This window comes from Mixophyes fleayi, chromosome 1 (genome assembly GCF_038048845.1).
Source record: "Mixophyes fleayi isolate aMixFle1 chromosome 1, aMixFle1.hap1, whole genome shotgun sequence".
In the NCBI taxonomy this organism is placed as follows: domain Eukaryota; kingdom Metazoa; phylum Chordata; class Amphibia; order Anura; family Limnodynastidae; genus Mixophyes; species Mixophyes fleayi.
The window spans coordinates 206,663,501-206,680,201 of record NC_134402.1 but is presented as its reverse complement, the minus strand read 5'-3'; the positions used below and the strand labels follow the sequence as shown (position 1 = coordinate 206,680,201).

The 16,701-nt window shown below is 42.3% G+C and overlaps 1 protein-coding gene across 4 annotated transcripts in view; it reads left to right on the top strand.

Moving 5' to 3' along the window:
* The window catches only part of TJP3 (tight junction protein 3), a 195,587-nt gene extending 180,489 nt beyond the window's left edge, over nt 1-15,098 (top strand). For 3 of the 4 annotated variants that reach the window (XM_075204819.1, XM_075204817.1, XM_075204820.1), the window contains one exon: nt 14,994-15,098. In XM_075204819.1, coding sequence (XP_075060920.1) covers nt 14,994-15,086 — 93 coding nt within the window. In that variant the 3' untranslated portion in view covers nt 15,087-15,098. The remainder of the gene's footprint in view (nt 1-14,993) is intronic. The other variant, XM_075204821.1, reaches the window with a different exon arrangement.
* Nucleotides 15,099-16,701: the final 1,603 nt, after the last annotated feature.

Genomic DNA, 16,701 nt, shown 5'->3' with positions numbered 1-16,701 from the left:
CAGGCTATTTTTAGAATCAGGATGCAATTTGTTTACCCAAACATGGATTTACATGCAATGCAAAGCTAACACTATTTATGCTTATCTGTGATATCCTAAAATTTGCTGTGGTTTCCTGGATTTTGTTTCAGACACAGAGAAAATCTAACAGCAGTCTAATTAAACCTTTCTATGCTTTCAGGTGCTAGACCCTCACACATCAAAAGGTCTAATTAACTCTGGTCCTTTCTTACAACAGTTGCAGAATACACATATTCTCCAAAGAAAATAATTACCCAAAAAAAGTTGCAAAACACCAAACAAGGCATTTCCTTACAGCAAGATACACAAAAGACTTCCTAAACAAAAGCTTATTGTATCAGATATACATATCAGAAATAATGCATTTCCTCTAGAGAGTAAGAAGGGCAAGGGGGTAGCTTCATGGAGGTAGTGTTGCGAATCAGATTGTGAATTCTTTGCCAGAACCTTGTGATCTTGGGGCATGACCACCTAATGTTGTGAAATGAGTCATCCTGGCCACAGAGCCTCCAGAAAAGCTTAGAGGAAGCAGAATATATAGCTTGTAGGCGGGTGGGGACCAAGTACTACCTGTAGAGTAACTTACATGTATTCTCTTTAGAGCGCACACAGATAGAGCTCTTAGCAACTCGTGTTCTAATCTTGGACCATTCATCAACGTACAGTTCCATGCCCAATGGTAAAAAGTAGAGATTAATGCCGTAGGAAGGGATTTGCACATACAGAAGTATTCTATGGGTGAGAGTTGATAAAGCATCTTAAATGCTGGGATAGAATGGTAGAGGTGGCATAACTGAAGATACTTTTAGAAATGGTCATTGGGAATGTTAAAAAGTTGTTGGAGGTCTGCAAATTCTGGAAACCGAATACCTTGTTGCAGGGCCGGACTGGGACTAAAAATCAGCCCTGGCATTTAAAGTACACAGGTCCACCTCAGTTTCAGCAGGAAAGAAAATATGGCCGTGACCTCATTGTGTTGTGGGTGTGGCCAACATGGGGCATTGATACATATATTATAATAATACATTACATTTATCACACCCTCCCAGACACATTTAGCCATCCCCCCAGGCACATTATGACACCCCCAGCCCACTGTACTTATCTATGTTTCTGGTGCTGCTGACATGCATAAGGGTGGGAACTTCCTGTAGAGTGAGCAGGGAAGCTCTTTGTCTCACGAGATTACCAAATATTTTGATACTTAGTGCTCCTCGGCTTGCTCTGCAGTCTGTGTCCTGTCCGGGAACTGGGAGCAGCTACCAGTTCCCTTCTCCTAACCAGAGGTGGATTAAGGTTAAGGTTATCATTTAGACAAATACACAGGCACTACTGTTAGAAGCACACAGCTCTGCCTTCACAAGCAGTACGTTGTGAAGTGGGACATACCTCTCAACTGTCCTTGCAGTCGGACCAAATCCTGACTAAGGGAGACAGTGACCCAAATTCAGGACTGCCCTACCAGATTCAGGACAGTTGGCAGAAGGTGCTGCTCTCTCCTACCTGTCTTGGTCACTTTCACCACTTGTGGCCCCTGGTTTCTTTAGCTCAGTTCCTTCTTGTCTTGATTCTGGAATATTGGATGCCCTATTTTGAAAAAAAAAGGGTAAATGAAAGTCAGAAAACTCGAACCAGCCCCGGTGTTAAAACAATAGCACTCACATTTTATAACTAGGCCTCCCTCCAGTCCTCACAATAATAATATTCACATTTAATAAGTAGACCTATTTCCCACCAACCAGCCCCAACATTAAATTAACAGTATACCCATTTACTCAAAACATATTTCCCTCCCTACAAACAGTCCCAGCAATAAATTAAATAGCATTAAAGTTTAATAAATATAGCCATTTTCCACAACCATCCCCGGCAATAAATAATTCATATTCACATTTAATAAATGGCCCTCCTCCCCAAGACAGCCCCATATTCAATTATTAGCCCTAAACCACCCCAGCATTAAATTAAAGGTTCCTTCACCTCAACTTAAATAATTAGCCCCCACCTACACTCCACCATTAAATAGCCTACCTCCCACACTATATTAAGATCCTCCCTTCCCTCACATATTATATTAAAATACTGCGTGCGCCCACACACACGCACACTATATGAGCAATGCTAAACGCACAATATAACCACACGGGACCACACACGCACACTATAGCCACACTGTAGCCTCACAGGCACACTAGAGCCACACAGACACACTATAGCCACACAGACACTTACCTTGTTACATCCAAGCAGCAGCACCTCCTTCCTGCGCGCTGGTCAGCGAATGGAGAGTCAGTGAAGTGCCGCCTATGCAAGTAATCACATGGGATGGCACCTGTCACGTGGTGCCGTCCCATGTGATTACTTCCATAGGCAGCACTTCACTGACTCTCCATCCGCCAAGCAGCGCACAGAGTGCTGCTGCTTGGTGGACCGGCCCATCTGACCATCGGCCCTTCTGGCATTTGCCAGAAGTGCCAGATGGCCAGTTCGGCCCTGGTCAAGGTAGAAGACGTGGCAACATTGATGAGAACACTAGCCATCAGTTTAAAATAAAGCGATGCCAGTCCGTACAAATATCTGTATTATCGGGACCAGGTTTCTTTCTGAGAAAACTGTCTTTTACCTGAAGTGCAAACCATCTTCCAGGAAGTGATGCATGTACAACCTCCATACAGCCCTCCAGTGGCTTTGTTGGATCTCAGTCTGATGCTGATAGCCTTGCAGCACCATTGAAATCCCTTGGTTCAAAAGGAGGGAGCTGAAATTCCTTGCCTAGAGGACAGACTTCCTTTTAGCTATCTCTTCTGTCAGAATTTATTTGGAGCTGGGAGCTTTTGTCTTGTAGATATCTGTTCCTCATCTTCCACAAGGATGGAGCAATGCTTAAGACTGAGGGCTAGATTTACTAAATGGCGGCGGAGGTTGGGGTTAGATCAGCGCTCCCTGTGTAGTGATGAAGCAGCCACTCGGGAAATAGGGATGGGGTGGATAGATAGGGGAGGGGGACGGGATAAAATGGCGGGAGAAGGGTAGCTCAACCCTGATATACAAATTCAATAGTGTTTCCCTGGGCGCTTATGGGATTGAAACTAAACCATGAAGTATAAATTGAGCACATTTAATTGTAAAAGTGAGTTGCAACTCAAATGACAGTGATACAGTATCGTGTCAACATGACTCACAAAGTATTAACACAGCATACAAAATATCACAAAATGGTTAGGCTGAATGCTTGTATATTAAACAAAATAATGTCCAAATACAAAGTCCTGTGAGAACAGATTTCCCAATGCCAATCCTTGTATGGCTAAAAAATGTCAGTCCGTATACAATAGCTGGATGGTAATAAATTCCTTATTCAAGACCTGGGCAGTAGTGTCCATTGGATAGAGGCCAGAAATATAGGCTGGTAATCGGACTTACCCTTGAAGGTTTCAGGGCTACAGCTTTGCTGCGAAGGTTTCCGTGTACCTGATCCACTTCTGTGTATGCCTCTAGCTGGTTACCGTCGGGACGCACAGGCGCCCTGCTGCCAGGCAGATGACTCGATGTTTCCGGGATATGGTGCGCATGCGCATGCGGCGACTCAATTCCGTTTGTGGAGCGGTGCTCAAAAGGGTCCACAATAGAAGTGGTGAAAGCCTTGGTAGATGTATTAAGTGTAGGGGTACTACAACAGAGAATGTGTAGAAAAGGCCTTACTTAATGTTAGAGAAACAGATAGAACTAACACCCTCTGCAGGAACAATGAACAAGGGGCTGACCTCAACATCCCCTTCATCAATACATACAGTCATGACTCCAAAAGAGTTGAGCATATCATCCAGAAACATTGGAAAGTCCTTCTAGGAGATGCAAAATTTAAGGAAATTCTTCCTAACAAACCAAAATTCATCGATAAGAAAGCAAATAGTCTGAAAACCAAACTTGTGCATAGCACTATCCCACCAAACAAATCCAATATACAAGAAACTTGGCTTAAAGAAAACACGAAAGGTTTCTTTCACTGCAACAGGTGTGCAGCATGTAAAGAAAGTGGGGTAAGAAACACAAAACCCTTTACCCAATATACCTCGCATACCACTGGGGAGTCCTTTACAATAGAGGATAAGATCACATGTGATTCCACAGGGGTCATTTATCTTCTACAATGCCCCTGTGGGCGCCAATATATTGGTAGAACCATCAGAAAATTGCACATAAGGATATCTAAACATCAGAGGAATGTCAAAAAAGGTTTTGACAAACACAGTGTGTCTGACCATTTTACTAAACATCATTCAAAAGACCCATCATTGCTACAATTCATGGGCATTAAAAAAGTTAACAAACCCTGGAGAGGGGGCGACTTTATCAAGAGTATTTCAAAAGAGGAATCAAAATACATCTATATGATGAAAACCCTGGTGCCAGAAGGGCTTAACATCGATTTTGAACTAGGACAGTTCCTCTGAGGGTGATTTGCCCATACAATGTGAAATTTGTCCTCACCCCCTGTATCTGTAAAATAGGATGTGATATCACTCCATATAGATTGTGCAAAATTACTGTAAAGATATTATCTATACAATACAGTCCACCAATTATGGTGACCTAGCCCATTGTAAGGACGTCAGCCCTCTGCTTATGCACTATCTATTGGCCCTATATGGGGAAACCCATATATCCGCGATTTACTACCCCTAGAGGGAATTTACAACCAAAACAAATTAACCATTATATTTACTTATCTATCAGACTCATCCAACTATTATTGTTAGGGGATATCACACACCCCCTGCATATGTACTTTATGGTGAATATGGAGCTGATTTCCTTTCAGCAACTACGTACGCTTAATAATAGTTTGTGATACCTAAACGCTCCATTCATTGACTTTTATCAGTTGTTATGTTGTGGAAGCAATATCGAGTTTGGGATCGCCCATAGGGCGGGATACTTGTCCATCACACAAAAAGCGTCCCTTCACTGACTTTCATTAGCTACCACTTTGTGGAAGCATTATCCAGTTTGGGATCGCCCATAGGGCAGGACACCTGTCCATCACAAAACAGCATCCATTCACTGACTTCTATCAGCTGCTATGTTGTGGAAATAATATCCATTTGGGACCGCCCATAGGGCGGGATAACTGCCCATCAGAAAAAAGTGTCCTTTCACTGACTTTTATCAGCTGCTATGTTGTGGAAACAATTTCCAGTTTGGGATCGCCCATAGGGCGGGACACCTGTCCATCAAAAAAGCGACCAATGGGAGGATGAGGACGAACAGCCTACCAGTAACAGCCTTCCGGAAGTGGTGCTTATTTAAAGTCCCAACATTGCTTATCACTTCAAATACGATCCCTGAGGAAGCCAGCAGGGCGAAACGCGTTGGGTGTATACCCCTACACTTAATGCATCTACCAAGGCTTTCACCACTTCTATTGTGGACCCTTTCAAGCACCGCTCCACAAACGGAATTGAGTCGCCGCATGCGCACCATACCCCGGAAACATCGAGTCATCCGCCTGGCAGCAGGGCGCCTGTGCGTCCCCACGGTAACCAGTTAGAGGCATACACAGAAGTGGATCAGGTACACGGAAACCTTTGCAGCAAAGCTGTAGCCCTGAAACCTTTAAGGGTAAGTCCGATTACCAGCCTATATTTCTGGCCTCTATCCGATGGACACTACTGCCCAGGTCTTGAATAAGGAATTTATTACCATCCAGCTATTGTATACGGACTGACATTTTTTAGCCATACAAAGATTGGCAGTGGGAAATCTGTTCTCACAGGACTTTGTATTTGGACATTATTTTGTTTAATATACAAGCATTCAGCCTAACCATTTTGTGATATTTTGTATGCTGTGTTAATACTTTGTGAGTCATGTTGACACAATACTGTATCACTGTCATTTGAGTTGCAACTCACTTTTACAATTAAATGTGCTCAATTTATACTTCATGGTCTAGTTTCAATCCCATAAGCGCCCAGGGAAACACTATTGAATTACTAAATGGCGGGTTTGAATAAGTGGAGATGTTGCCTATAGCAACCAATCAGATTCTAGCTGTCATTTTGTAGAATGCACTAAATAAGTGACAGCTAGAACCTGATTGGTTGCTATAGGCAACAACCTCCACTTTTTCAAACCCGCCGTTTAGTAAATATACCCCTAAGCCTTCTTTTTAGCCCAATGTGGTATCTAGATTCTGGAGTCAGGAAATTTGTGATTCTGGCATGTAGACCTGGATAAGTCTCCAGAGGAAATGGGTTCTCTTCTGAATGTGGTCACTGTGAAAACCTATGTGGATAGGACCAAGGAATTATGCAGGATGGATGACTTGTTTTTGTCTTGTACAATGTACAAAAGAGACTCTGGCAAGCCTCAAAGCAGATCATTGCTAGGTGGATTACCTCAGTAATCTGCCTGGTTTACATTGGGGCAGTCCCTGAAAATGCGAGTACACATTCCACTAAAAGGTGGGTGCATTTTGGGCAGCACAGCATAGAGCTTCCACTGAAAAGCTGTGCTAGGAGTAGAGAAATGACTTGTTTGGGTTCTTGTAACTTTCTTTGGGAATGTGTATTCTGCAGCTGGCTGAAGAAAGGACCCATGTTAATCTCATGTTAATTAGACATTTTGATGTGTGAGGGTCCAGCACCTGAAGGCACTAGAAGGTTTAATTAGACTTGCTACTAGATTTCCTGAATCTAAAACAAGATGCAGGAAATCACAGCAAGTTTTAGGATATCACAGATAAATGTAAATATTGTTAGCTTTGCATTGCATGTAAATCATGTTTGGGTAAAAAAATTGCATCCTGATTCTAAAAATAGCTCAGGGGCTAGCTTACCATGTGAGGCTTTGTTCAAATCTGTATAAAAAGCACTGTCTTGTATTGAAAACTGTTCTTCTTGTTCCATCGGACCTGCTCCCCGGTACCTTCAAAAAGTGTGAGCAAATAAACATCACTTGCTTCCAAAGACCTGCTTGAAAACTTCTCAATTCCTGTGACCTACAGATTAGACCTAAAATCTAATCCGTTCCCAGCTGTTTCTGAGGTTTGGACCCAGCATCGACTACCACCACTCGCAACCCAGCAACTCTGGCCAGTGTGATAAGCCAGGGGTGATCCATCCACAACAACCCTGATCCATAGGAAGAGGTCAGGAGTACCAGCCCAGGTACACCAGTAACGGGGTACACTCGCTGCATCAGTTACCCAGAGGAAACCCAGTACTGGATGCTGGTAACTAGTCCTGTGGTGGCAACATTTGTAAGCACCTCCTACTGCTGATAGAGGGTAAATTTGGGATATCGAAAGGGAACGGTGGCAGAGTAAGCCTAGCTGGTTCACTGCAACAACAGATAGGGTGGCATAGGCAGTCCATCCTGTCACACCTTCCCTTTTCGATCTATGTTTGTTTATGATTATCCTTATAAGGATTTTGGTTTTCGTTGGTGTGACTGGATCACTGATAAATAACTTCTGGTATGAATTTATTTAAGGGAAATAGCGCAGGGCGCTGATTTATATAAATTGCCAATGCACTTATTTTTAATATTGTATATATTCTGAGATAGGAAATCGTTATTTCTGAGACCAGGGTAGAAACTGTTTTTTCCTGTTTTCACCTTAATAAAGGATATGCCTTATTTCTGATGCATATATCTGATACAATAGGCCTTTGTGAATGGAGGTTTTGTGTGTATTGGGATGTATTTAGTATGGAAGTGTCATTGTTTATGATTTGTAAGGTTGCTAGTGGAAACCTCCAATTAGGCATATGTACAAAGGAGTCTGATAGCAGGAAGTGCTAACGAAGTTTTGTGATGAAGTGTCATGCCTGCCCTGGCCAAAGGCCCAGCAGGGGGGGGGTCGTTACTGTGTGGCCTTTGTCCAGAGTGAATTTCATAGATGAGCACAAATTTTGTTAGCTTTGCAATGCATGTAATTCCATGTTTGTGTAAATAGAGTATATCCTGATACTAAAAATAGCCTTGTCTGAACTGTATAAAAGATGAGCTCTGTGAGCATGTAAGGTGTTCTTCTGATATCAACAATTGACCTGATCACTGGTACCACTAACCATTGTGAGCAAATAAACATCTTGCTTCAAAGACCTGCTTGGAAACATCTTCAATATTGCTATTTTCCTGTGACCTGCAGATTAGACCCTAAAACTAATCCATTCTCCGGCTGTCTGAGGTTTGGACCAAAGCTTTTCTAGTACCACCACTCTGCCCCATCCCCTGCAACTCTGGTCAGTGTGATAGGCCAGGGGGGATCCATCCACAGCAACCCTGATCAATAGTGAGAGGTCAGGGGTATCAGCCCAGGTACACCAGCAACGAGGTACGCTAGCAGCGTCAACAACCCAGAAGAAACCCGGTTCTGGATGCCGGTATAGGAGTCCAGTGGTGGCAGCCTTTGTATGCCCCTACATATCATACAGTCCCGCTAAACTATCAACATGTATTATAAATAGAGCCCGTTTTTTCCAGCCACATTTTCAATACCATCTATATTTACATTTTCTCTCCCCAACTGCACCAATTATTATTGATAATTTATACTACTGATCTTCCTTTGCTAACTGAGGGTATTAACCCTCGCATTACACAATGAATGTAGGATATACCAATTACTTTCAGTAGTGTAAATACCCACAACGATAAATATATTGGAATATACTAGAGGGACGGCACGTTCTGGCAGTTTTTCTGCTGGTTTTAACAGTGCATACCATTTCTGGTTACTCATTCAATTTACACGTTTTAATATTTCACTACTCTAAACATCATTATACTATATGATACTAATATTTTCTAATGTATATCAATAAAATTTAGATAAGTTTTATATTTTTTCCTTATCCTTTGAGTGCCCCATCAATACAGGCTTGTTCTCTGTTAGTTCGAATATTCAGTAACTTTTATGGGTGCACCATTTCTGGGTTGATGACTTTATGATAAAAAGTATATAAACACATTTGCTCTATTTTCCAGAAAGAATAGGATCACCCTGGTGCGATATAGTTTTTCTTTGTGTCTTAAAGTAATGAGGGTACTTGTCTAATGGATTATAGAAGGGGAGGAGCTTCAATTTCAGTGCCCCTCCTGTTGGATTCAGAGGAAAAGATTTAACATAAATACAAAAATTACATTTTATTGTACAATGTACAATGTACTTAGCAATGTGAGGTATGCACATTCACACTCCTCCTCACCCAAGCAAAAATCTGGTATGGCCAAAAGGGTAAATGTTTATCCTCCGCATCCCTCATATCATCCTCAAAAGGTATGATTAAATCAATCTTACAATTTGATAAATAATAATAAAGTTTCAGATGTTTAATTATCATCTGAATTGCCAGTGTGGGCTAGTCAATACATAAGTTAATGTGTTTTTCTCATGTCTACAAAAAGCACCATTTTGACTTAATGAAAGGTTGTAATGGAAAAAATATATCAAGCAGGTAATGCTAGAGTACTGTTTACACAATTGTGACTGGATCACTGTTAAATAACCTTTGGTTAAAATGTATTTAAAGCAAATGGCGCAGGGCACTTATTTATGTAATTGTTATTTAAACTTATTTTCTTGTATTGTATGTATTCTGAGATAGGAAATCTTTATTTCTGAGACCAGGCTAAAAACTGTTTTTTCCTGTTCTCACCTTACTATAGGAAATGCCTATTTCTGATGCATATATCTGACACAATGAGCCTGTGTTTACCAAGCCTTTGGTTTATTGTGATTTGGGATACTGGCTTGTGGTGAGTCCTTTTGTTGTTCTGTGTGAATATGAATTCTAAACGGTCTGATGAAAGGCCACGTGTTAATTGCATCTTTTGATGTGTAAGGTTTAACTTGGAGACAGGAAGGTTTAATTTAAAACGTGCTGCCACATTTTCTGCATCTCAAAGATGCAGGAAATCACAGCAAGGTTTTTAAGAATTTCATAGCTAAGTATAAATTTTGTTGGCCTTGAAATGCATGTAATTTTCTGTGTGAATAGAGTATATCCTGTTTCTAAAAATAGACTATTTCTGAACTGTATAAAAGATGTGCTCTGTGAGCATATAAGTGTTCTTCTGAATTGTCATCTGACCTGATCACGCTGGTACCTTCCACCAGTGTGTGTGAGCAAATAAACCATCTTGCTTCAAAGAACTGCTTGAAAACATCTTCAATATTGCTGTTTCCTGTGATCTACAGATTAGACCCTAAAATCTAATCCGTTCTCCGGCTGTGTCTGCCGTTTGGACCCAAGCGCTTCCAGTACCATCGCCTGCTACCTGCAGCCCTGGTTAGTGTGATAGGCCAGGGGGGATCCATCAAGGCATCCCTGATCCATAGTAAGAGGTCAGAAGTACCAGTCCGGGTACACCAGCAATGAGACACGCTAGCAGCGTCCCAGAAGAAACCCGGTACTGAATGCCGGTAAGGAATCCAGTGGTGGTAGCCTTTGTAAAACCCTCCTACTGCGGCAAGAGGGTGCTTTTTGGATACCGAAAGGTAATGGTGGCAAAGTAAGCCCAGCCGGTTCCCAGCAACAACAGACAGGGTGGCATAGGCGGTCCATCCTGTCACAGATTTCTGGTGGCAAATGGTGGGATAACCGCAGGCGGCTTTTCGTGAACCAGTCAGGAGAGCCGAGTTATTCAGGAGACGAATAACTGCAGCCAGGAGAACGCACAGGATGTCTGATTACACCAACGTCTCCACGGCGGATCTTGAGACTTTGTGCAGTGCCAAGGGCATTGACATCAGCCATTCGCCAAACAGGGCGGAGGTGAGAGGCGCTGAGGGAATCACTCCGACAGCATGGTACTCCAGACGTACTGACAGCAGAAATTCCTGATCAACAGCCTGCAGAGACCTCTACCCAGCAAACGTCACCCGTACAACCAGCCCCTCTATACTATGATGAGCGCAGGGCTGCCGGGCTAAAGATCCAGCTGGCGGCCTTAGGGGACAACGCATATGCAGCTGTGCGGGCACAGGTCATCGAGGCATGGCGCCAAGAGGGAAGGGCACTAGCCTTACAGCCCAGGGGGGAGGCGTCCCCTAGAGGATCAGGACTGTTATCTTTACCTTGCCCTAAATTTGAGGACTGTGTTGGGAATATTGTTGAGCACATGCAGGTATTTGAAAGGACCTGCAGGCTACACGCTGTACCCAGAGAGGAATGGGTTAAGCATCTGGTGCCCACACTGCAAGGATGTGCAGTGGAGGCATACCGTAGGGTGCCCACAGAGGACTGTGCGGACTATGATGTAGTGAAAAGGGCACTCCTTAAACGGTACACTATTACCCCAGAGACCTATCATTTAAAGTTCCGGAACTTTACAAAGGACTTCCACGCCACTCATGAGGAGTTTGCCATCCTGCTGCGGGAGTTTGCCAGAAAGTGGGTGCGCGGGGCAGGTGCCCAGACAGTGGATGAGGTAATAGACTTGATGTGCCAAGAGCAGTTTCACCGACTGTGCGCACCGGAGGTGAAAGAATGGGTGCTGGACCGGAAGCCAGGCACCCTGGAAACAGCCACACAGCTAGCAGATCAATATGTGGCAGTGAGGCCACACTGGCAGAAGCGCCAGGTTAACAGCCAACCCCAAAGGACTGTACAATCAGGGTGACACCCCTCTTCTACTCACCCCCAAAAGCAAGTACCTAACCCTTCGGGTACCATTTGCCAGCCACCGCCCCGTCCTGTCCCTGGGAGTTATTAGAGACCACCGGAGCCCAGGCTGGAGAGAAAGTGGTACAGCTGCGAGAAAATCGATCATTTAAGGATGGACTGTCCCACAGCCCCAGCACCCCAGATTTGGGCCCCTACTCCTGGGGCCCGACTAACTTGCTTTACTGGTGAAGGTGAGCCACTAGAGACTGTTTTCACCCCTGCCAGCCCAATGGAGTGTGGCGTGTCTGAAGGTGACTCAGTGGAGAGAGTCACCTGTGTGTTTAAAAGACCCACTAAAAATATGTGGAGGAACCTGCATAGGCTTGTTCTCTGTTAGTTCGAATATTCAGTAACTTTTATGGGTGCACCATTTCTGGGTTGATGACTTTATGATAAAAAGTATATAAACACATTTGCTCTATTTTCCAGAAAGAATAGGATCACCCTGGTGCGATATAGTTTTTCTTTGTGTCTTAAAGTAATGAGGGTACTTGTCTAATGGATTATAGAAGGGGAGGAGCTTCAATTTCAGTGCCCCTCCTGTTGGATTCAGAGGAAAAGATTTAACATAAATACAAAAATTACATTTTATTGTACAATGTACTTAGCAATGTGAGGTATGCACATTCACACTCCTCCTCACCCAAGCAAAAATCTGGTATGGCCAAAAGGGTAAATGTTTATCCTCCGCATCCCTCATATCATCCTCAAAAGGTATGATTAAATCAATCTTACAATTTGATAAATAATAATAAAGTTTCAGATGTTTAATTATTATCTGAATTGCCAGTGTGGGCTAGTCAATACATAAGTTAATGTGTTTTTCTCATGTCTACAAAAAGCACCATTTTGACTTAATGAAAGGTTGTAATGGAAAAAATATATCAAGCAGGTAATGCTAGAGTACTGTTTACACAACTGTGACTGGATCACTGTTAAATAACCTTTGGTTAAAATGTATTTAAAGCAAATGGTGCAGGGCACTTATTTATGTAATTGTTATTTAAACTTATTTTCTTGTATTGTATGTATTCTGCGATAGGAAATCTTTATTTCTGAGACCAGGCTAAAAACTGTTTTTTCCTGTTCTCACCTTACTATAGGAAATGCCTATTTCCGATGCATATATCTGACACCAGGGGTGGGCTGGGCAGGGTTCCTATTAGGGCTGGGGGGTAGGCTGGCCGGCCGCCCCCCCGGATGCAAAATACAATACTTTCCACCGCAACTGCATCTGATGACATCAGATGCGGTCGCGTCAGCGCACAGGCGGCCGCATCACATGACAGGGGATGCGGCCGCGTCATCAATGACGCGGCCGCATTCCTTTTCATGTGATGCGGCCGCCTGTGTGCCCCCCGGCCACGCCTCTCCCAGCCCGCGCCTGTCTGACACAATGAGCCTGTGTTTACCAAGCCTTTGGTTTATTGTGATTTGGGATACTGGCTTGTGGTAAGTACTTTTGTTGTTCTGTGTGAATATGAATTCCAAACGGTCTGATGAAAGGCCATGTGTTAATTACATCTTTTGATGTGTGAGGTTTAACTTGGAGACAGAAAGGTTTAATTTAAAACGTGCTGCCACATTTCCTGCATCTCAAAGATGCAGGAAATCACAGCAAGGTTTTTAAGAATTTCATAGCGAAGTGTAAATTTTGTTAGCCTTGAAATGCATGTAAATTTCTGTTTCTGTGTTAATAGAGTACATCCTGTTTCTAAAAATAGACTATTTCTGAACTGTATAGAAGATGTGCTCTGTGAGCATATAAGTGTTCTTCTGAATTGTCATCTGACCTGATCACGCTGGTACCTTCCACCAGTATGTGTGAGCAAATAAACAATCTTGCTTCAAAGAACTGCTTGAAAACATCTTCAATATTGCTGTTTCCTGTGATCTACAGATTAGACCCTAAAATCTAATCCGTTCTCCGGCTGTGTCTGCCGTTTGGACCCAAGCGCTTCCAGTACCATCGCCTGCCTGCTACCTGCAGCCCTGGTTAGTGTGATAGGCCAGGGGGGATCCATCCACAGCATCCCTGATCCATAGTAAGAGGTCAGGAGTACCAGTTCGGGTACACCAGCAACGAGACACGCTAGCAGTGTCAGTGACCCAGAAGAAACCCGGTACTGGATGCCGGTAAGGAGTCCAGTGGTGGCAGCCTTTGTAAGCCCCTCCTACTGCGGCAAGAGTGCGCTTTTTGGATAACGAAATGGAACGGTGGCAAAGTAAGCCCAGCCAGTTCCCAGCAACAACAGACAGGGTGGCATAGGCGGTCCATCCTGTCACAACAACTATATAGCAAATACAGTGTGTGTGCTGGTGTACAGTAGTCTGGACTACTAATAATCACACAGAACATCCACAGACTTATTACCTTAGTGCAATCCAGGAAGAATGAGTAACCAAAGCTCCTTTGTAGAAGACTATAGACGTGTGACATTTGTTAGTGCACACTTATGGCCATACTTGCCAACTCTCCCAGAATGTCCAGGAGACTCACGCATTACGCGAGAGTCTCCCTGACTCCCAGGAGAGTGTGGCAATCTCCCTGATCGGCAAAATCCGGGTAAATTTGGCCCCGATGATGCGATTTTGGCGCCCCGCCCCCCTGCACAACCACGTCCCACCCGGCATCTCCCGGAAGCCCGAAAACAAATGTTGGCAAGTATGCTTATGGCTGCTTAAGAAAATTTGCGTAATTAACCAATTGGCGTATTTAACCAGTGGGCTTTAGTTCTTTGCTAAATTTCTTATGAATCTATTGTTATATATATATATTAAATAAATTGCCTAAATCCTAGGAAACATTGCTAAAACCATAGTTTAACATCCCTGTTTACATGTCACACAGTGACTGATGGTGACAAAATGCCTCTGTTCTGGTTCCTTGACCTTGCTTTTGGGCCCCTGTGGATTCACCCTACACAGTCTGATCTTACTGAACACCTCCAAAAAACAGCATCTTCATGTATGTAGTTGCATTTCTTTCCAGTGTTACTTCTATAGACCTCTATACACACACTCGTTGAAAATCACAACTTAATTTCAGTCATACTAAATGGGTTGAAGTGTGATTTAATTGTCCAGTTTCAAGCTGCAAAGCTGGTACATTCATTTTGTTATAATGTCATCATAGGTATCAGTATGCATTCATAATTGTTTCCCAAACATTTTCAAATGCTAGAATTCTCCATTTGTGTGTTGTAAAAGGTACACACTGATCATATGGGCAAAAGAATACACAAATATGAATGAAAATACAGGTTTTAAGCTTAATGCATCTTTCTGTTGCAGGAAAGTGAGACAGAGGCTCTTCATCAATTGAGTCATTACAACAGGTACAGTAGTATTCAACAGAACTATTTTTTATTTTCCTTGAAGAATTAGGAGTTCACTTAAATCCACATATTATAAATTGTATCACAGCAATTTACCAAACTACTATAAATGGAATTTTTTGTATTTTAAGCAAAGGAAATGCCCCACACATATTATCACAGCCCATAATAATAATTCCAGTGAAGATTATAAAAGTAACTAATAAGAAAACATGATACAGATACATAGTGAGCGCTTTTTAGGGTTGTAAGATACAATGCTGCTTCCTTAGAAATAGTAGACAAACAAGGGAGGGAGCGCAAAAAACCATATAAGATCATATATAAATGTATGTGTAAAAAAATGTTTATAGCTCTTTATAGAATGGGTGAAGGGAGGCTTCAGGCATAGAAAATAAAAAGACACTAGGGCAGAGGAAGACTTACCCTAACGCTGTCCCTAAAAATGAGCCAATAAAGTGTGGAAGTAAACTGTAGGTTCCAACACAACTGTACACTCCGATGGTGGAACGCACCAGGCTTTTTTTTGTTGTAACCAGTGTATATGCTGTAAAAATAAAGGTACACTTAGCACCAAACCTATTACTAGCATTACCTCAAATAGCAATCAAAAAACATTTTCTATCAAAACCCATTTAAATTGCAATACTGAAGGTGCTATATACATGTTGGAGTGCCCGTGCGGACTCCAGTATGTAGGCCGGACCAAAAGAAAACTTAAAGTCCGAATAATGGAGCACATTAACAACATCAAAAAAAGGTCTGACCACCCATAGTGTATCTAATCACTATTTACTACACCATAAGTCAAATCCAAAGGGACTTATTTTTGCTGGCATACAAAAAGTTAAACAAAATTGGAGAGGAGGAGATTTTACCAAATGTATTTCACAAGTAGAATCTAAATGGATTTTTCAACTTAAGACTCTTGCACCTTATGATCTCAATCTCAACTTTGAACTTAGTTCTTTTTTAAACTGAACGGTTTTAAATTGCATTTACATTAAAGTTCATTTTATATATATATATTTTTCTCTTTTTTTCTTTTTTCCCACTCAGTATTTTTACAATGAATTGTAGGAAATGTTGCCACCAATTGATTGAACAAAACATATGTTCTTATATTAATAAAGTTTTTTATTTTGAAGGCTGCTGACAGTATTTATAGCCTCATCTTTTAACAATTCCATCTCCCAACAAGCCCATCCTTGAAAAAGTCTGCTTAGCGGATGAAACACGTAGTACTACACTTTTGAAACACCTTCTCTAACCACGATCCATCCACTTCCGGTTTGTGGCCCACCCACTTCCGGTTTACGTTTCATGTTCATTCCACCATCTGTGTGTACAGTTGTGTTGGAACCTACAGTTTACTTCCACAGTTTATTGGCTCGTTTTTTAGGGACAGCGTTAGGGTAAGTCTCCATCTGCCCTAGTGGCTTTTTCTTTTCTATGCCTGAAGCCTCCCTTCACCCATTCTATAAAGAGCTATAAACATTTTTCTATACACACATTTATATATGATCTCATATGGTTTTTTGCACTCCCTCCCTTTTTGTTTGTCTAATAGGAAAACATGTTTGAAAAGTAAATATATATACGCTACATACATTTATTGGGTTTTTTGGGGTCTGCAGATTTCTCACCCATATGAAGCCTATATT